This window comes from Coniophora puteana, assembly GCF_000271625.1.
Source record: "Coniophora puteana RWD-64-598 SS2 unplaced genomic scaffold CONPUscaffold_4, whole genome shotgun sequence".
In the NCBI taxonomy this organism is placed as follows: domain Eukaryota; kingdom Fungi; phylum Basidiomycota; class Agaricomycetes; order Boletales; family Coniophoraceae; genus Coniophora; species Coniophora puteana.
In genome coordinates, this window is record NW_006913056.1 from 3,054,693 (window position 1) to 3,072,860 (window position 18,168).

The following is an 18,168-nucleotide window of genomic DNA, read 5'->3' on the forward strand; positions in this document are numbered from 1 at the left end:
GTATTTTAAATATTAAGGTGAACAGGTTTCAATATTTAGTTCCTCGTTATTTAAAACCTTTATCAAAGACAAGGGTCAGTAACAGGCGCCTTCCTTTCCTGTCTTTGATATATAAAATAATAGTAATGAGGACCTAATTATTGAAACCTGTTTACCTTAACATTTAAAATAAATTTCAAGTAATAATGCCACTATTATTGAGAAATGCTTGCAGTGCTAGGAGCACATCGATGTCGTATTAGCCACAATTCGGGACTCGAGATATCTGCAACACCTACAATTGACGTATATGCGTTATGACACCATTCTTGGTATCCTCGCCATGGTTCAGCGTGTGGTTGCAGTGGTTGCACCACCATGCTGCGATACCTCCAAGTTCCACGTCTGCGTCTTTGACGCGTTTCTCACGTCTAGCGGCATCTTTTTCTGCTTCTTGGGGGATTGACGTCCACTTGGACTCGGCGTGGGTTTGTGCGTCTGCGGAGATAAAATGGGTCACCTAAAGTCCTCGAGTGTGGTCAGAAGACAATGTGAGAGCATAGCCTGCGAGTGTCAACGCACGCTCTGCCGCCAGCTGTACATGTACTTCGAGTCGCACGTAGCTGTGGTAATGGGTTGGCAGTTGCGGCATAAGAACCTCGCCGAGAGCTGGTCTAGCGTCTCCTGGAGAGTCACGAGAGGTTCCAGTCCAAGTAAAGAAAGGAGCGAGTGAACAGCCTCGTGTCCACGACTGCTAAACGCGTAACGACTTTCAAGACCATGCAGATCTCTATCGACGATCCCATTGACACGACTTTTAGACGAATAGCAATGGTGGTTTCGAGCATCGCATCCAAAAAGTGGCCTGTTACAAAGCCCATCTCTGGCCCGATTTATACAATTCGTCTGTGCGCACTGAGTCACGAAGGAAGCGAGGTGGTGAGGGGGAAGGCTGTGATCACTGACACCGACGAAACTTCTTTCTTGTAAGGCAATTTTGCGACACATGAGTTCCTTTTCTTCCAAGTAGGCCGCTATCATTTCCTCGATTTCGCCCATGACTTGAGAGAGTTCCTGAGATATTAAATGAGTCTTCTGATGGACTGTTGATGAGAGTGTTGATCGCAGGAAAGTTGTAGACAACTCCAAGAGGAGGTGAATCCGCCTGCCGAAGCGGTGGAAGACTCCACATATAGTCCACATAATGTTTCTTCACTTCAGAACGTCTACCGGACAAGAGGTTATGACGTCTGGTGACATCACGATTTGCCGCCCAGCGCTCAAGCTATTCAAATACCAAAGGTTCCTCTTTTATCCACTCTGTTAAAGACGGTGCATGGATTGTGCATCAATATGTGTGAGCTTGCTGTAACAACGGCGAACGACGTCTGAGGTGGGTACTGACCTTCATATCTTAGCTCCGTATCGCGACTGAAGAGATGATTGTGGAAAGGTCGAGGATGATGATACTGGACGAGCATAAAATCAGACCAGCTATGACCTAGTGTAGCAATGTAATTCTGTAATCTTATCAACGTCAACTGCTGTCTCGTTCTATCATGAGCAGGAAGTACCTCTCGCAATTCTTGGCGCGAACCCGGGGCGCTTCTTGCTCCCTCCAGCATTCAAAGTCCATGTACCCCTACATCCATGATCATGATGAGGAAAGTTCGTAAACGCAGCAGATCTAGTGGGACTTACCTGAACGTATAAACGAACGAGCTCTTTACGATGATCCTTGTACTCGCTGAGAGCTTGTTGCGCCCCGGGCTTGTTGAGTGTAATGTCTCCTTCTAACGCTCGTAGGGTATCTAACACCTCGTTTATATCCGCGTGCCAGTAGTACATACGGTGCGGCTTTTCTAGCCCACCGCGTGTGAATCCCTCCCAATCAGAGGCGTCTGCAACAATTTAATCATGGGCGTTTAAATGTACAAGGGGACCACTGACATTCGGTAGGCGGAACTGGAAAGGCAGGAATAAGATCTCTTGCTTCACGACGGGAAAGATGATTATTCCGCTTGCGTGACCTGATATGCAGGTTCTTGCATCTAATATGAGAAACATTTAGCATCAAGTGAGCAATGATCATATGAGGATCGTGAACTCACTTCTTCCAAAAGCACTTCTCATACACCCGATGCCCTATCGATAAGTAGACGTCGAGATGCCACTGCGATATTCGATGATTGCAGACCTAAAAACATCTGTAAACGAACAGGTTTCAGTACTACAACCGGCCTCTGGTTTACCTCGCAAGGAGGGTTCTCAAACAACCAAGTTGCCCATCGGAACTCCGAGACCCCGGGCATAGGCGCTGGAATGTCACCGTGCACTTCTCGCGCAGCCTTCCAAATCTTGATAGATTCGCTGGAGTCCGAAATCAACATATCGCGGAAGGCTTTGGCTGTACGACACAGGCGAACCAAATCCGCTGGGTGAAGCTGAGAAAGTACCTGAAAGATTCCCTTGTCATCTACCCGACCGATACGCACAGGCTACATGTACTCACTGCCCATGCAATCTCGATCGGCAAGGACATAAGGTTGGCTGATTCGAGCATCATCTGGAAAGTCATAGCTGAAGCAGACTGGTTGAAGGAAACGCTACGATGGCCGTCATCCAAGTCGCCGATACCGACCACCAGTACTTCTTGTTCTGTTCCCATGATGCTCGAATTGACCAGGTGTGACATTCGATGGCCGGACACAATGGGGGATCTTGGTACGTTTCTCGATCCTTATTCAAGCTGAGAATCGAAGGATAGACATTAGATAGCAGTAGTACTGAGTCGGAAGTCAGCAAGTAGGGGAGAAAGTGGGTGCAATTCTAATCTGAGTCGGTTTTCTCCGCATTCTGCCATGTTCTTTATGTAAGCGTTCAACTAGGTGCTCCCACGATCGGAATCTCCGGAGCGGAGCAGGATATGTCTCCTTGTTCTTCGTGGCCGTCCTGGACCATTTCACCCAGGAATCACAATCGCCCTTGTTTAATGAACGTGAACTTTTGCGTTGAGAAGCCTCGACGAACGTGTCATTGTGCGTTCTTTGTCACCGTTAACGTGGTTTATTGCACAGCGAGGCACTGCTGCCGTGAAACGTGCATGGTACGCATGTGTGATCATTCAACATGAACGTTCTGATATACGGATTAGATACTAGTACAAGGGATACCGCTAATTTGGAGCAGCTATCAACTCTCTACCACGAACCACTATAGTATCGTCTAGTTAGGTGTGCTTGCTCGCTCGACGGCATAGAGTATAGGCTGGGGGCCGCTCCGGGTCTGCGCAGGGGAAAAGAAGAAATCACGCCCTTCCTCAGGGGACAGGATTTGCTCGTGTCTGGGAGCACATTTATCACCTATTAGCTGTGATGCGGAGCTTAGGAAATATGGGACACTTACTGCTCGCGTATATGAGCCAGAACGTTGATTTTGCGGTCTTCGCCATTTTCCAGGGTATGGTTGCAATGGTTGCACCACCATGCCTCAATCCCCGCGTCCAACGTATCTGTCTCCCTGCTACGTTTCTCCCGTCTGGCTACATCCTCTGCTGCTTCATCGGGAAGTAGTTCCCACTTGGACTCAGCGTGCGTTTCTTTGTCGCTAGCGATAAAATGAATCGCCTAAAAACGTAGAGTTTAGTCAGAGGCTTATATCATGAAAAACACGTGAACGTCGGCGCACGCTCTGTCTCCAGTTGTACAAGTACCTCGACTGGTACGTAGCTGTTTTGATGGTCGGACAGTTGCCGCATAAGAGCCTCGCAGAAAGGCGGTCTAGTGTCTTCGGGAGAGTTGTGTGAGGTTCGAGTCCAAGCAAGGACAGAAGGGAGAGAACAGCCTCGCGCCCGCGATCGCTGAAGGCGTAGCGGCTTTCCAAGCCACAAAAGGGCGACTCAGGAAGAGGTCGCGAGTAACAGTGGTGGTTCCGAGCATCTGCCAGCCCAAAGAGTGGCCTATTAGGAAGTCCGTATTCGGCTCGATTGGAACAGTCCTGCTGTGCGCACTGAATCACGAAGGAAGCGAGGTGGTGAGGGGGAGGACTATGGATGTCACTGTCTGCGAGACACTGTACGGCGATGTCGCGACACAACAGGTCTTTTGCTTCGGTGTAGTCTGCGACCAACTCTTTGATGTCGCTCGTAGCTTGCGAGAGCTCATGAGATAAAAAGTCCGTTGATGGACTATTGACGAGGATATCAATACCAGGAAAGAGGTTGGCGACCCAGAGAGGTGGTGCCTCGGCCTGTCGAAGCGGAGGCAACTCCTGCAAATAGTTTTTGTAGTGCGCCTTCACAATAGAACATCTGTTCGCCAAAATATTGAGACGATATTCGGCTTCACGTTCTGCGGGGCAGCGCTCGAGCTGTTCGATAACCAAAGCCTCTTCTTTTTCCCACTCTTTAAAAGACAATGCATCAATTAGACGTCAACACCCGTGCACATATTCAAATAATGAAAGCGCATGAGAAAGACACTCACCTTCATGTCTCAGCTCCGTATCACGCATGAACAAGTAATCATAAAAAGGTCTAGGATGGCGTCTCTTGACAAACATAAAGTCGTCCCAAGTATACCCCAGGGCGGCAACGTAATCCTGTAGTCTTCTCGATGTCAGTTTGATGTCACGGTATCTTAGGGTGGATTAAATAACTCATCGCGGTTACGGGACCTCACTCGAGGACTATCTTGTGTCCTCCAGCGCTTGAAATCATGGTAAGCCTACAGAAATAATTGCACGAGAAAGGTCAATGCATGGGGAATAGTTGTAACAGAATAATATTAGAATTTTACCTGACGGGATGATCTAACAATCTCTCTACGACGATCCATGTAATCCACAAGCGCCTGAGACGCTCCATACTTTTCCAGTTCGATGTCTCGTTTTAATGAGCGTAGTGTAGCCGATACGTCGTTCACGTCTACAGCCCAGAACCCGGGCCTTTCATGTCCGTTATCTCATGGAGCAAATTGGGGATGAGCTCTTCGCCACACAATGCCGGGACTACTGACCTTTAGGTACAGAAAGGGAAATGAGATCGATATCAGGAACATCCTGATTCCCTTCGCGGGACACATCAAACGGGAATATGCACCTAAAATGGGGAACGTCAGATATAACTCGAACGTCTGTAGTATTCTCGTGCGCTCACTTCTCGCGGAAGCACTCCTTACATACGCGATGTCCCACTGATAGGTAGGGATCACGCTGCAACAATGGTATGCGGTTGCCACAGACCTACAACGCTTTCTCAGCAAACGATCTCAACCAACACAATAACGGGCCTTACCTCGCAGGGAGGATTCTCGAACAGCCAACTCGCCCACCGAAACTCCGAGACCCCGGGCATAGGCTCAGGAACATCCCCGTGCGTTTCTCGCGCAGCCTTCCATATCGCGATGGAGTCGTATGATTTGGGCATCAACATGTCACGGAAAGCCTTGCCTGTACGGCATAGGCGAAGCAAGTCCGCCGGGTGAAGCTGAGAAAGTACCTGAAAGATCTCCTTGTCATTTCTTCGATCGATACGCACACACCTATAAGTACTCACTGCACACGTAACCTCGATGGGCAAGGACACACCGTTGGCCGATTCGAGCATCATCTGGAAGCTCGTCGCTGAAGCGGAGTGGGTAAAGGAAAGGCTACGATTGCCATCATCCAAGTCGCTGGTACGAGTCGCTTCTTGTTCTGTCCCCATGGCATACGATGTAGACAATGGGGAATCTTGGTCCGTTTCCCAATCGGGTTTCAAGCTGAGAATCAGAGGATGCAGGAGCTAGCGGTAGTACTGAGTCGGAAGTCAACGAGTGGGAGGAGAAAGTAGGCGCAGTTCTAATCTGTTTTTCTCCGCGTTCTGCCACCTTCTATATGTAAATGTTCACCTAGCTGCTCCCACGCGCGGAATCTCCGGAGTGGAGTAGAATATGCCCGTTACTGTACCGTTCCGTATAACAGAGTTCGAGGTGGGGCTCGTCTTCCATTCCATGGCTGGACAATGGGAATTGGGAATTTTTTGAGTTCCGCGTTCGGCGTTCGCCTTCTAAGTTCGAATTGGGGTTAGGCTGCATTCAGCGTCAAAACACATGATTATGACGCGTCGCGCTACCATTACAATATTGCCCCCCTTCATATCTTCAGACATTTGTGGGAATGACCGACGTGCAAAGAAGGGGAAAGACATGCGCGTGGCAAGGATTCTGAAGGAATGGCCCGCAACGACGCGCGTTTCGGAAGTATTTCACGAATGTCGTGACCGCGGCGCGCGGATCGGGATACGGAAGCATCAAGACTCCGTGACTACTATAAGCTTGCCCGTACCTCGCAATAAGACTCTCCAAAGATTCAAGAGGCCCACCGAGGTTCGGATACACCAGGCATGGGATCTGGGACATCTCCGCGCACCTTCCGTGCCGCTTTCCAGACGCCGGATGCCTTTTGCGAAAGTAGCAGCTCGCGCAGGTGCTTGCTTGTACGACAGAGGTGCAACAGGTCCGACGGATGGAGGTTCGAGCAATTTTGAGAAAATCTGCATTAGGTACGCTTAGCAATTCAACGCAGTAACAGTCATCACAGCAACTCACTAGGTCAAGTACATCCAACGGAATGACGGTCAACGAAGGAGGCTGGAACGCTTGTTCCAGACAAGGGCTCGGGCGAGTGACAGGAACGACACATTCCTCGCCATATTCGCTCTTCCCGTCGTCACAAGTATATGTCGCGTACCTATCTACCGCTGGGGCACTGACCAGCTGCATTTCGGCGCGTCGTCGTAGGAGTTCTGCGTAGGACGTCTCTTCATCGACTTGGAAGTCGGGGTCCGAGTCGTGGTCCTCGGATTCTTCTGAGTCGGAAAACATCCAAGAGGGGCCGAACGAGTTAAGTCCAATTGCGACCATCAAGGTGCTGTACTAGAATTGTAGGCAGGACGAAGTGACTGGAGAGAGAGCGAGTTCAATAATGCAAAAGCGCCGATTCCCCCCCGTCTGTGTTACTTTACGCCAAGAGGTTGCAATGCGGCTACGTGGGAACCATGCGCTTACTTACATTTCCCGAGACTTCGGCGAGACCATTGAGAGAGACGCGACAAGTGCCAGGATAAAATCAATCGACTACAGGATGTATGGTATAAGTAACCACAGGCAGAGAAAGCTCAGAATCCAGACGTAGAATGAATGGCGTCGAGGAGAATGTCGTTGTAATCACCGCCTGCCTCCCAGAACGCCCATCCAAGCAATCCTGCCTGCTTCACGTACGCACCCTTGGCTTTGATCGACTGTGTGTTGTCAAACGAGACCATCACCTCCGATGTCGTGTTGTACACGTATGGCTACATCAAATCAGATGTCAATTCCTCTGCGGCTAGCAATGAGAGCACTCACCGTCTGACTGCAGTTATCGTAACGATAGTAGATCCCTTTTGCAGGGTTGCCCTGCTGGTCGAGGAACCCACCATCGACAAGTCCCCAGAGGTCCCAGTCACCACCCGGTCCTTCATAAACGCCGCACACATCCACGCTCCCCGTATCGTCCCACTTATCGCCGAGCGGTTGGTTCGACGCGTTGAACGCCGGGTACGCGACCAGTGCCTTCGTAGCCTTCGTCGCGCTACTGCCGAACGCGGACGTGGCGTTGACGGAGAACGAGTGACCATACGACGCGACGCCGAGCACGATCTGGTTCGCAGGGATACCAGCCTTTGTCCACGCCTTGACAGCGCTCATGGCCGAGCCCTGTTGGTCCGCCGCGGGCGCGCAGGAATCATCGAGCGGCGAGTTGGGCCCAACGGCGGAGGACCAACTACCCCAGATATCGTAGTTCATGATGGCGACGTAGTCGAGGACCTTGGCGAAACCGGAGACGTCAGACGAGGGGCTGCCAGACGCGTCCATGAAGGGGGCGACGGCTGTTGCAGCAGAGAGGGTGATGTTGGCGCCGACCGGAGTCTTGCGGAGCTCCTGAAGATATGCGAGGAAGTTGGCGGTATCGTTGGCATTGATGGTGTTGCATCCAATGCCTTGGTTGTTGGGGTACTCCCAACTAGCGTGGAGGTTATTATCATAAGAAGGAAATGCATGGACGGACTCTGGTGCTTACTCGAAGTTGACTCCGTCGAGGTTGTACTTGGTCACAAAGTCGGTGACTGTCTTAACAAAAGCAGTGCGGTTTGCAGCCGAACCAACGTTTGTCGAGTACCAGCGACCCCCAGTCCAGCCTCCTATAGAAATGTGTGCCTTGACACCCTGGAAATGGCGGTGAGAATTGAAGCTTCGGTAGGAAAAGGGTGAACGTACGTTCTTGTGAGCTTCCTCAACAAACTGCGGTAGAAGGCCACCATCCGATCCATTGAGCGTCACGCTGTGTACACTTGGTGTCGTCTCGCTACATGAGGAGCGAGGTCAGCGCATCTACGATTGAGAGATCATCTAATGCACGCACGCGAACGAGTAGATCAGGGTATTGTATTTGTTCCACGAAACCTTGGAGAGCGGAAAGCCTTCCTCGGCATGGAAGCCGGCATACCAGGCTGCGGCGACCTTGGCGTCGGCAGCCTTGGAAGCGTAGGCCGGGGCTACAGCAAGGGCGATGAGGACGAGGATGGTGGTGGGAAGCATGGTTGAGGGCCCTCGGTCTGGGAAAACAGATGGTGAGGAGGTGGCTTCTTATGAGATTTTGTCGCGAGGATAGACATAGTGCCAAACTGCCCCTTGCCGCCCAGCGGAAGAACGACAGCCGGGGAAGATGGGAGCGAGAATGTGACCGCCGAGGGTGACATTGACAACAAGTTGACAGGTGTAGACCGGAATCAATACGCGACTGGTGAGGCGTTCAACGTGGCGGTCGACTGTGGAGTAAAATAGCACTAAAACACCATATGGAGACTGACTCGGACCACCCAACGTTGCCTCGCCATGTGAATTCTGAATTGGAGATGTCAAACAAGCGTGTGGTTTCGGACGGATGACATGAGCGTGTCTGAAAGAAGCGAAGATAGTGGGAACTTTGACCAGGATACAATTTGCGTCCACCCCCTATCTTTACTACCGTCTATCTTTACTACTTACTCTACAAGAACGTCGCCGTCATATCACTCGTATGCTAGTCACACATCCCCGTATCCCAGAAATATAGACGTATCTGCCTTTGAGTATTCTATGTGCTTTCTCGCACCGCATAGCACAAAATCATTCTACTCGAATGCGACGAGTTTTGCATCCACTCACTAGTTAGCACCAAGGGCTGAAAGACATCATGAACTTCGCACCGTGCGCTGGTTTCGAGCGACTCAAATCTCTCCAAATGTAGGGCATAAGTTAGACACCAATATATGAGATTAATCCTTATTGACTAGTCCAAACTCGAATCTGACACCGTCTCCCAGTTCGTATCAGAATCATACTTAGATCTGAGTCATTGATTTCGTCCTCGCGCCCAGGCAGCTGGAAGAAAACACTTTGCCAGTCCCTGATGTCCATCCTCTTAACATCCCTACCTCTCTCTAGCATTCGCAGGGAGCCGACCAGATTGCCCAAGAACATGTCGTTCTCGACTTTTACACGCGCGAATATAACCCCAAGCATAATGGCAAGGTCCTTCTTCCACGCGATCCGCGAGTCCAGAAGATTGAGGCTCTCGAGGACCTTGTTTCGAGGGCGCCCTCAACGTGCCTCGACCAGCGACCAGAGGTGGGGTTGAGAAATTGACATGGTGTTGATACGGATAGAGATGGCGGACAAGTCCGGGCATGATTCGGTGAGGGCTAACAGGCCGTCGAAGGTCGCCTCCGGAACACAGTACGTATAGTCTGCGTTCCCACCGTCAAGCGTTAGATCGGCCAGGTTCGGAAGTGACTTCCCCAGCTGCCTAAGATCGCTGTCAGCTAGTGCGAACGGCCTTTGTAGGTGCAGAGCCATGCACTTTAGGTGACGAAGTTGAAGGAGTGGTCTAATGGTTTCCAGGGTGATCGGTGACTTTCCTCCCGCGTTTAAGCCATCTTCAATCGAGTATCTATTTGTTTCGAGACAGATGTCCTCGAGCGATGGAAACGCTTGCGCTACAATCTTGACGAAAACACCGGCATCCTGGAGCTTACGCGCAATCAGCGTAATACCTCTCATCGCCGTATGGGGAGGCGCGGGGGATGTTACGCCCGTCGCCACAGAAGCATCGATTGGCATTGTAACGCTAGTCAACCTCGAGCATTCCTTGGTGAAAGCAAACAGGCAGTCCAGACTGGCGGAGGAAAGAAAAGAGGGAGAAAACTCCAGCTCCTCCAGTCGCGGAAAAGCCTCTGCCAGCTCTTTGGCACCGCCCGGGGACAAAGACATGCTGGAGCCCATGCGAAGCACGAGCTTCCGTAGGTCTCTATGACAAAACAGCGGTCGAAATGTAGTTACGGTAAGCATTTCTCTGTCTTCTTTTCCCTTTTTGGTCATCCCGAAGAAGGTGTCTTGGTCGTGGAGAGCCATCTTTTCCAGGCGTGTCGGCTGACCGTGAGATAAGAAAGTGACTGCTTTTTCGATAGAGGGAGGAGAGAACGAGGAACAGCCGAGTTCAAGGCTCTTAGGAAGAATGGGGAGGGCGCGTAAAAGTGTCATAGTCTCGTCGACATCTTCCGCGTAGAGCGACAGTACCTCTAGGGAGCGAAAGACTTCGTAGCCAGCTGCGCCAAATTGTTTGCGAAATGGTTGACGCAGACTATGAAGGGTCAACTGGCGAATGTAAGAAGAGCTCGAGAGCCTTGACAAGGCGGGCTGCGTGAGACCGGAACAGCGCAAGCCAGAGAGAACATGTAGGCGTCCTACAACTCGAGATAGACAGTCGTCCATTGGTTGAAGGCCGAATACTCCTTCAGTTACTTCCAGCCAATCCAGACTGGGACATCGTTCCGAGACAAGATCTAGAACTCTCTCAGAGTTCCTATTCTCGCCGTTGCCCGTGACTTCCATGCTGAGTTGAAGAAGCCCAGAGGAAATGAACTCTGTATAGTATTGCAGAGTATCCCTTTGAAAGTCGTCGACAGCGCAGAATATGTGTTGAAGGTTGGCAAACGCGGAAGCGATAGTCAAACGAAAGATATCGGACTCGCTTAGCGTAACTGTAAAGTCGTTGCCAGCCTTCTTGCGTTGGGATGAAGTCGACCTAGCCGGAGGAATCAACGACTCATTTTCCTCATTAGAGAAACCATCGCTACTCACAACATCTCCGTATGCGTTTTCCTTCACCGAGTCTGGAAGAGCCGACAGGATATCACTAATTTTGATGGGATCGAGATAGCCCGACCAAACTCTGTTAAGGGAGGGATCCTTGAACACAGTGCAGGTCCTTGCTAGGGCCAGCAGCGCATGGCGTGTAGTCAGGTAGTCGCAGATTTCAATCCTAATATCCAAGAAAATGAGTGCGAGATGCACTTATGCACGGAATCTGGAGGCTGCAGAGCGAACACCTGTCCATGTCAGACACTCGAAGGTGCGATCCGAATCATACTCCGAAGGTCGCGGAGTTCAAAAGTGCCAAATGTTGCAGTGTATTCGTTGCCAATTCGTTGCTCATTCCGAGTTCGTTGCATCCCCTGGCATCTGCCACTGATTGCTCTTCTGAATACTGCAAGATGAAAGAGCGCCAACAAAAGTGGGTATGACTCTGCGGTTATCCCCATAAGTCACTGACGTTTATCTGCCCAGGTCTCTAGTAAACACTGTGACTGGTGAGCGCTTCACGTTCCCACCGATTCACCCTCACTTTACCAACATCTACAGGAGGGGAATGCCCATACGATTCCTTGTAGCGCCACTTCCGAAGTCCCGTGCAGATAATCATCCACTAAGGTACAGATGAAGCTCAAAGCGGAACAGCGCATTACGTGCCTAGCGCGCTGGCCTGACTCGGAGAACCCGCTCCGGAGCGCGGGACGGAGGTGCTAATAAGAACACACGGGAAACCGCAGAATAGAGCATCCGATCCCTGGTTGCTCTCTATCTCTCACCAGTGTCTCCTGCCAAACGCACGCTAGATCTCGAGTCAACCGACATGGCATCTCTACTGAGCGGAACGGACCTGATACACGCGGACCAGGCGCTCGCTGGCTATGAAGTCGCGCCGTCGATCTCGGTGACAACCAGTACGTCCTGACCCTGATTATCCTTCCTGAACTTACGGGTTACGACTGAATAGCGTTCCGAAGAGATCCTCTGTATCAGGATGATCTCGACGAGCCACCAGTCATGGTGCAAGGGCGGCGGCATGTTTACTCGACGTACTCGCAGGATGTCAGCGATCGGGACCTACAAGTTCTGAACAAAGTCCTGGTGAGTTACCACAAGAGGAGCGCTTTTGCGCAATTCTGACTCAGAGATCTTGCTAGCACGGCTATTCCATGACGTACTCCTCTGGACTAGCTGCAGCTTACGCAGTGCGTTCGCACCTCCTCTTGATTTAGAAATGATATCCACGCCTTGAATCGTTTCCAGGCACTCGTCCACTACAACCCCAAGCGTGTCGCAATTAGGAAGGGGTACATGGGCTGCCATGGGTGTATACGGACGTATGCCAAGGCAAAGTCAGAGAACATCCCCCTGATAGACCTCGACGACGACTTCCAAGAAGGTGATCTATGCTGGCTGGAGACGCCGTTGAATCCGACTGGTGAATCTCGGTGAGATGCTTGTTGAAGCCATATACAGCGTAATGACCTGATATCAACCAAGGGACATCGCCTATTACGCAAACAAGGTGAGCGTTGGTATCCTCTTCGAGCCTTGCCTGCGGCTAACGTCAATAGGTTCATGCCATAGGCGGAAAGATTCTAGTCGACTCAACATTTGGGCCTCCACCGCTCCAGGACCCGTTCAAGTGGGGAGCAGACTGTGTCTTTCATAGTGGTACGTCATCCACGGTCGTGGCTTGTACATAGCCAGTGATGACAGCTGGGCGCAGGGACAAAGTACTTTGGAGGTCACTCCGACATGCTTTGCGGTATTCTCGCTGTCAAGACGGAGGCAGAGTACTTGGAGGTCGGTGATGAGGACCTGTATAGTGTCGACGATGCTCACCTGCAGTATAGCTCTGGGACGACAGAAAGTTCATGGGCAACGTGATGGGCTCCCTTGAGACGTGGCTTCTCCTGCGGTCTCTTCGGACGCTGCACCTCCGAGTCCCACGACAGTCCGAGACAGCGACGATCTTAGCGCGATGGCTCGCTGGAGCAGCTAATGTTCCCGCCGGAGAAGATCGCGAGTTCGACGGCATACCGGGGGGTGTCGTGACGAAGGTCTGGCACTCCAGCCTGCAAGGTATCGATGAGCGCGGCTTCGACCCTGCGAAGCAGATGGAGGGAGGATTTGGTGCTGCATTCTCAATACGGGTGCGCACTGCTCTATCCTTCTTGGTTGTATAAGAGTATGTTAACCCCGCCGTGTAGCTCGCACACAGAGAATATGCAGACAGGTTTCCGCATTACCTGCAATACTTCGTCGTACGTGCGTCAGGCGGTGTGTGATGTTCACCTTACCCAAGAACTATCAGGTCGCGACGAGCCTCGGAGGCGTCGAATCACTGGTCGAGCAAAGAGTCCGCTCAGACAAGAGCGAAGACCCGTTGCTCATTCGCTTTAGTATCGGTGTTGAAGACGTAGACGTGAGTAGCCACCCGCGCCAATCTGCGAGCAGGAATTAAAGATGTGACATTAGGATCTAAAGAGCGACATTCGCCAGGCATTCCAGAGGTTGACGATGGTATGACTGACAACTTCGCTATGCAGAGCCCGACACTCATATTTTGTATCACTCTAGATCAAACTCCCTCTGGTTGCCCCTCCCTCAGGTGGACTGTGCCGTAGTCAATAGGATTGATCACGGACCTTACCTCGAAACGTCGAGGTTCTGGACCTTTAGACATACAGTCAACTCCCCCATATTGCATACCCCTTGGGAAATGCTCCGGGCTATGCATTATAGGGTATGCACATAGGGAGAGACATAATAAATAGGGGCTAAATAACCCGTTTTAATTCTATATCATTCTATGTCGCTCTAGGTATCACAGTAGGGCAAAAACCATATGCATATGTATGTGATGCAAAATACTTTGTACATCAAGCCTCCTTCAAGCTCGGCCGCACCTGGTCCAAACACAGCTGGCGGTTGAATAACCCCAGCAAAGCCTCCAGCTTCTGCGCCATGGTCGAAAAACTACAGTATGCAGTAACACACATACTTATTAGTATCAGACCCGAGGCCTGGAGGCCCGCTCGCGCTGAGCCTTGGACAACTCTTCGACGACGTCACATTCGCCGTCAACGTTGTCTGTCTCGATGATCTCCATATTTTCCCGCGCCTCCCGTGCCTTCATCACATGCACAGGTGCAAAATTCTCATCCTCAGTGGTCTTGCTCATGGAGCTGCGAGCACAACTTGCTAGCATCCAAGTTGTTGCCAGCTGGGTAAAGGAGTTCATCAATCTGAAGTCGGTTGTACTTATGTCTTGGGCTCTATTTGAGGCTCTTCAGTGAGATCATGGAGCCGAACATACATTTTCGAAGGGTTTCCCAGCATACATTCTCGCTGATCAGCCTGTAAAACAGCAAACTCGGCACTTTTTACCCCTGAGCTATGCATTGTCAACCTGCCGGCCCTATGCGTTATGCGTTATGCGAATTACGGGCGCTTACCCCGCAAACCAACTCGGGAAAGCTCAAAACCTATGCATTACTAGAGGGTCTGCATTATGGGAGGTATGCAGTAAGGGAGAGTCGACTGTATCTTCAGACAGGGCGGATTGCAGGATTCGCGCAGAAAGCGGACGATAAGTTATACTCAACGATATCCAATGACACAGTGGGTGTAGCTGTTTAAGACGATGTATATAATATGTCCCTAGATCGAGCGAATGAGGTCCACAGCGGTGTACGAGGCACCAAGAATGAGGCCTAGAAGATTTCGCAGTTAGCGTTCATGTACCATCGAGGAAGGGTCTAGAGGGATATTGCGTACCGAGCATGGCGATAGTTCCAATGGTTCCACGGCTGCGCTTGGCGGGCTCGCCCGTCGAGTATCCGATCGTGTACAGAACACGGCCGGCGACCCAGAGACCAAGACCGGCAGCGGCGTAGGTGGGGAATTGGACACCTGCGATGGCGGTACTGCACGAGTTGTTTAGCGGTTGCTCGCACGGAGATGTAGAGGAATGGACTTACGAGATGAGGACAGTGGGAAGGGACTCGAGGGTGTTTTGGTGTGCGCCTGTAACGAGGTCACGTTAGGTGGTGCATGTAGAGACGAGGAAGGTGGTACGTACGCTGTGCGCAGTTGAAGAGGTGCGCCTCCCGCCTGTCCTTGGCCTGCTGGACCTCGGCATACACTACAGAAATAGTAGACCTGTAAGCGAGAATGAAACGCTACGTGGGCTCGGAAACGCACTCTGAGGGTAGTCGATCTTAGCGGCCTTGCGAGCGCGGGCGACGCGGAGGAACTGCCAGATGTTGAGCCAGATGGTGGAAGCCAAGGCGCCTGCAACGTAGGCGTATTCAGCGGGGATGACGATGCCAGAGGGGGACATTGTTGCGGTGATGGGTTGCGTGTGGAGGATGAAAGTGGTGTTGAAGGTGTGAATGAAGAAAGGAGCGATGGAGATGATAATGTTCAGTTATATATCACGGCTTGCTGGATGTGAGCGCAGTCAACGGCATGGACTGACGCGTCCCATCCACTGCCAGTGCCGCGGCTATGGCTGTGTTCGGTGACATTCGTTGCTCCCCGTCGCTTCCACGTATCCATTCCATGCTTGCCCGAGGCATCCCCGAGCGGCGAGATCTGCAACAAGCTCCGGCAAGGGGGACGCGTCTTGAGGGGTTTACGCGGTGGTGGTGACCCATCCTTTGATGTCCGGGAATATCCGCTGACATATCCGCTCTCAACGCTGACTCATCCAGGACCAACTTTATGTCCCGAAACGTACGGAGTCACGGACTGCCGCTGAGGGAAATCAAAGAGTCAAACTACACATTAGAATTCTGTCGTATGCATTTCCGAGGCCCAAGTCTAACAATGCTAGCAGTACGTGTACATAAATATCTGGTATCAGCTTCGTAGCCAAGTCCACTGTCCATTATCCACTCTCTACCCGATTGTGTCCTCTCCAATGGGCTCCGGGATCATCGATCAGTGATAGGCACGCGTCTCTTCGACGATGCCTCCTGAGTTAAATATATGCGCGAGACAATTTATGGCTTGCCCTCCTCAAGTTCGGTGGTGACGTAGTGCCAGATATAGTGGGACCAGCCCTCGAGGACACCCGTACCCGACATGAGATGGAGACAGTCGCCCGTGGCATGCTAGCGACATACATGAGCATCGTCGACATATCCGCATCATCAAGAAAAGACTCACCGCATCAGGTCGCAGCCGTGCTGGCCGGTCGATAGGAAGATAGTGAATAAACGGGTACATTTGAGGCGTAAGTAGATTCTGCATGGCCCGTTTCAGCCTACGACGCTCACCACACCAAGAGGGGGAGAAAGACTCACCTGGAAGATCTGATTAAAGTCCTTGATCCACGCCCAGTTGTACCACTGGAACTGGAACGGCTTGATCCGCCACCACGGCTGATAGAAATTGTGGCAATCCTCGTGCCCAGGCAAATACGCCCTCACGACGACCCTCTTGTCCCGCGCCACGCTTCCCTCCGTCCTCGCGAGCGCGGGCGCATACGGCAACGCGCGCATGGAGGCCAGCGTCCAGTCGTCGTCCATCCCGGCGACGCGCCACGTGTCCGACGGCGCGTCGTAGTGCAATGCGCCGAACGTCCACTGGTCGCCGCCGCCCTCGTCCGAGTTGTAGTACGACACGAGCGCGCTCTGAACATCGTCGGCCCACTGCTGCATCGACACTTCGAAAAATTCGAGTACGTCCTGGATGCCGTAGCCGTCTTTCTCGCCAATAGACTCGTTGCGGAAGGCGGACATTAGCGTCGTGGTCCAGTGTCCCGCGGTGGAGACAATGAGGGTCGAGTAGGGGAGTGAGAGGAAGAGGGGCATATATTGCTGTGGTGAGATGGACCAGGTCTGTTCCTCGCTGAAGAGCGGGGTTGTCTCGGCTTTGTCGGGATAAGTTTCCTTGTAGAGCTTCTCCAGTTCAGGTCGACTGAGCAAGAGGTCAACGCGGCGGAACGTGGCGAGTGGCGTGCTCTCGATATCAAAATCGTAGGGAATGTCAAGCTCCTGCACGAGGGGCGAGGAAGGGTTGAGGTATAGGTTCTGTGGCCATGCGCGGTCAAAGTATGGGTTCTCGGTATAGTTTGGGGTGGCGCGGACGTGCGGATATAGTATGCACGAAAGGGAGAAGAAGTGGTTTTCCGTTATCGAATCTATAGGCCGAAGGTGAGTGTTGAAAGAATAATAAAATAAAAATGGTACGCACCACCCAGAATAAGCCAGCCGCCTTTCTCGACCATGTCCCTGACCATGTCCCGCGGTCTCATTGGTCGAATGTCGCAACCATCTCCAGGAACCCAGTCGTAATAATCGACGTCTGGAAAGCGATCCCACTTCTCTTCAACGTCGGCGCCGAGATGCCAGTAATATTCGCGATCAGCGGCGCAACCTTGAAAGCCAGTGAAAGCAAGAGCGTCATCCTTCGTGGTTATGTTGTCGATCGCCACTTCGGTTTTTGGACTCCATTTCCAGTAACCCGAAGCGTATGCATCTGGGGAGCACGTGCCGACGGTGGCTGCCACGGGGCTGTCCTCCCAAAGGGTGTCCGAGAAGGAACGGAGGTGGGAGGATATACGAGCATGGTTGTAATAAAAGAGGAGAAGGGTGAAAGAGACACCTGACGCGATGGCAAGTAGTCGCGCCGAGAGAGACCGGGTTTGCAGCATCTTGGCGTTGCCGAGGACGTGGGGCTGCGGGGTAGACGGGGATGTAGAGCCGTGACGCCGATCTCGACGGCGAGAAGTGGCCGAAATAAGCTACGGCGCAGTGATGGCGGTCGACGAAGGTAGGAGTGAGCGCGCTGTGGACGACGACGAGGAGAGAGAGGAGAGAGAGGAAGAGTGACAGGCTTGGAGTGGGAAAGTGAACATTTCTTGCGGTGTCTAGCCATTCCGCAGCACCTCGAAACGCGGTGGAGCCCCTCGCAAATACAGGCGCTATTCGTCTTGGCATCGGCCTAAATGATGTCACATCTCGCC

The 18,168-nt window shown here is 51.9% G+C and overlaps 7 protein-coding genes across 7 annotated transcripts; 1 reads left to right on the plus strand and 6 right to left on the minus strand.

The window, feature by feature from the left end:
- Nucleotides 1-1,184: 1,184 nt before the first annotated feature.
- On the minus strand, nucleotides 1,185-2,781 carry CONPUDRAFT_136496 (uncharacterized protein). The gene is made up of 8 exons (XM_007769077.1): nucleotides 2,492-2,781; nucleotides 2,232-2,435; nucleotides 2,091-2,176; nucleotides 1,930-2,030; nucleotides 1,681-1,880; nucleotides 1,554-1,621; nucleotides 1,385-1,506; nucleotides 1,185-1,299 (listed from the first exon to the last, which is right to left on the minus strand). The coding sequence occupies exons 1-8, from the start codon at nucleotides 2,672-2,674 to the stop codon at nucleotides 1,265-1,267; spliced, it is 999 nt and encodes a 332-aa protein (XP_007767267.1). The 5' UTR covers nucleotides 2,675-2,781; the 3' UTR covers nucleotides 1,185-1,264.
- Nucleotides 2,782-3,101: 320 nt separating this feature from the next.
- CONPUDRAFT_81446 (uncharacterized protein) lies at nucleotides 3,102-5,790 on the minus strand (the record flags this gene model as incomplete). Its single annotated transcript, XM_007768394.1, has 9 exons — nucleotides 5,534-5,790; nucleotides 5,273-5,476; nucleotides 5,135-5,220; nucleotides 4,995-5,077; nucleotides 4,776-4,939; nucleotides 4,464-4,703; nucleotides 3,667-4,382; nucleotides 3,385-3,605; nucleotides 3,102-3,322 (listed from the first exon to the last, which is right to left on the minus strand). Coding segments are annotated over exons 6-9 (1,127 nt in total), but the record flags the coding sequence as incomplete, so codon positions are not given.
- Nucleotides 5,791-7,009: 1,219 nt separating this feature from the next.
- Nucleotides 7,010-8,814, minus strand: CONPUDRAFT_81448 (glycoside hydrolase family 18 protein). Its single transcript, XM_007768395.1, has 5 exons — nucleotides 8,422-8,814; nucleotides 8,277-8,364; nucleotides 8,080-8,225; nucleotides 7,365-8,022; nucleotides 7,010-7,312 (listed from the first exon to the last, which is right to left on the minus strand). The coding sequence occupies exons 1-5, from the start codon at nucleotides 8,595-8,597 to the stop codon at nucleotides 7,136-7,138; spliced, it is 1,245 nt and encodes a 414-aa protein (XP_007766585.1). The 5' UTR covers nucleotides 8,598-8,814; the 3' UTR covers nucleotides 7,010-7,135.
- A 1,941-nt stretch (nucleotides 8,815-10,755) lies between these two features.
- On the minus strand, nucleotides 10,756-11,361 carry CONPUDRAFT_143398 (uncharacterized protein; the record flags this gene model as incomplete). Its single annotated transcript, XM_007769078.1, has 2 exons — nucleotides 10,756-11,124; nucleotides 11,181-11,361. Coding segments are annotated over 2 exons (403 nt in total), but the record flags the coding sequence as incomplete, so codon positions are not given.
- A 651-nt stretch (nucleotides 11,362-12,012) lies between these two features.
- CONPUDRAFT_52967 (cystathionine gamma-synthase) lies at nucleotides 12,013-13,721 on the plus strand (the record flags this gene model as incomplete). Its single annotated transcript, XM_007768188.1, has 11 exons — nucleotides 12,013-12,103; nucleotides 12,157-12,290; nucleotides 12,347-12,394; nucleotides 12,453-12,637; nucleotides 12,690-12,714; nucleotides 12,764-12,863; nucleotides 12,919-12,995; nucleotides 13,046-13,345; nucleotides 13,403-13,456; nucleotides 13,507-13,617; nucleotides 13,671-13,721. The coding sequence occupies 11 exons, from the start codon at nucleotides 12,013-12,015 to the stop codon at nucleotides 13,719-13,721; spliced, it is 1,176 nt and encodes a 391-aa protein (XP_007766378.1).
- A 965-nt stretch (nucleotides 13,722-14,686) lies between these two features.
- CONPUDRAFT_102355 (membrane-associated proteins in eicosanoid and glutathione metabolism) lies at nucleotides 14,687-15,576 on the minus strand. Its single transcript, XM_007769079.1, has 5 exons — nucleotides 15,399-15,576; nucleotides 15,277-15,339; nucleotides 15,176-15,221; nucleotides 14,973-15,121; nucleotides 14,687-14,908 (listed from the first exon to the last, which is right to left on the minus strand). The coding sequence occupies exons 1-5, from the start codon at nucleotides 15,535-15,537 to the stop codon at nucleotides 14,856-14,858; spliced, it is 450 nt and encodes a 149-aa protein (XP_007767269.1). The 5' UTR covers nucleotides 15,538-15,576; the 3' UTR covers nucleotides 14,687-14,855.
- Nucleotides 15,577-15,982: 406 nt separating this feature from the next.
- Nucleotides 15,983-17,999, minus strand: CONPUDRAFT_122139 (uncharacterized protein). The gene is made up of 4 exons (XM_007769080.1): nucleotides 17,397-17,999; nucleotides 16,505-17,343; nucleotides 16,368-16,445; nucleotides 15,983-16,312 (listed from the first exon to the last, which is right to left on the minus strand). The coding sequence occupies exons 1-4, from the start codon at nucleotides 17,854-17,856 to the stop codon at nucleotides 16,202-16,204; spliced, it is 1,488 nt and encodes a 495-aa protein (XP_007767270.1). The 5' UTR covers nucleotides 17,857-17,999; the 3' UTR covers nucleotides 15,983-16,201.
- Nucleotides 18,000-18,168: the final 169 nt, after the last annotated feature.

Coding starts and splice junctions, on each gene's coding strand:
- CONPUDRAFT_136496 (XM_007769077.1), bottom strand. CDS start 2,674: ATGTCACACCTGGTCAATTCGAGCATCATGGGAACAGAACAAGAAGTA. Junction 2,177..2,231: donor TTGAGAACCCTCCTTGCGAG/GTAAACCAGAGG, acceptor AGATGTTTTTAG/GTCTGCAATCATCGAATATC. Junction 1,300..1,384: donor TACGGAGCTAAGATATGAAG/GTCAGTACCCAC, acceptor CGTCTTTAACAG/AGTGGATAAAAGAGGAACCT.
- CONPUDRAFT_81448 (XM_007768395.1), bottom strand. CDS start 8,597: ATGCTTCCCACCACCATCCTCGTCCTCATCGCCCTTGCTGTAGCCCCG. Junction 8,365..8,421: donor ACCCTGATCTACTCGTTCGC/GTGCGTGCATTA, acceptor CTCCTCATGTAG/CGAGACGACACCAAGTGTAC. Junction 8,023..8,079: donor CTCGACGGAGTCAACTTCGA/GTAAGCACCAGA, acceptor CCTCCACGCTAG/TTGGGAGTACCCCAACAACC.
- CONPUDRAFT_102355 (XM_007769079.1), bottom strand. CDS start 15,537: ATGTCCCCCTCTGGCATCGTCATCCCCGCTGAATACGCCTACGTTGCA. Junction 15,340..15,398: donor TAAGATCGACTACCCTCAGA/GTGCGTTTCCGA, acceptor CTATTTCTGTAG/TGTATGCCGAGGTCCAGCAG. Junction 15,122..15,175: donor CTTCCCACTGTCCTCATCTC/GTAAGTCCATTC, acceptor CAACTCGTGCAG/TACCGCCATCGCAGGTGTCC.
- CONPUDRAFT_122139 (XM_007769080.1), bottom strand. CDS start 17,856: ATGCTGCAAACCCGGTCTCTCTCGGCGCGACTACTTGCCATCGCGTCA. Junction 16,446..16,504: donor ACTTTAATCAGATCTTCCAG/GTGAGTCTTTCT, acceptor CGGGCCATGCAG/AATCTACTTACGCCTCAAAT. Junction 16,313..16,367: donor CACGGCTGCGACCTGATGCG/GTGAGTCTTTTC, acceptor GTATGTCGCTAG/CATGCCACGGGCGACTGTCT.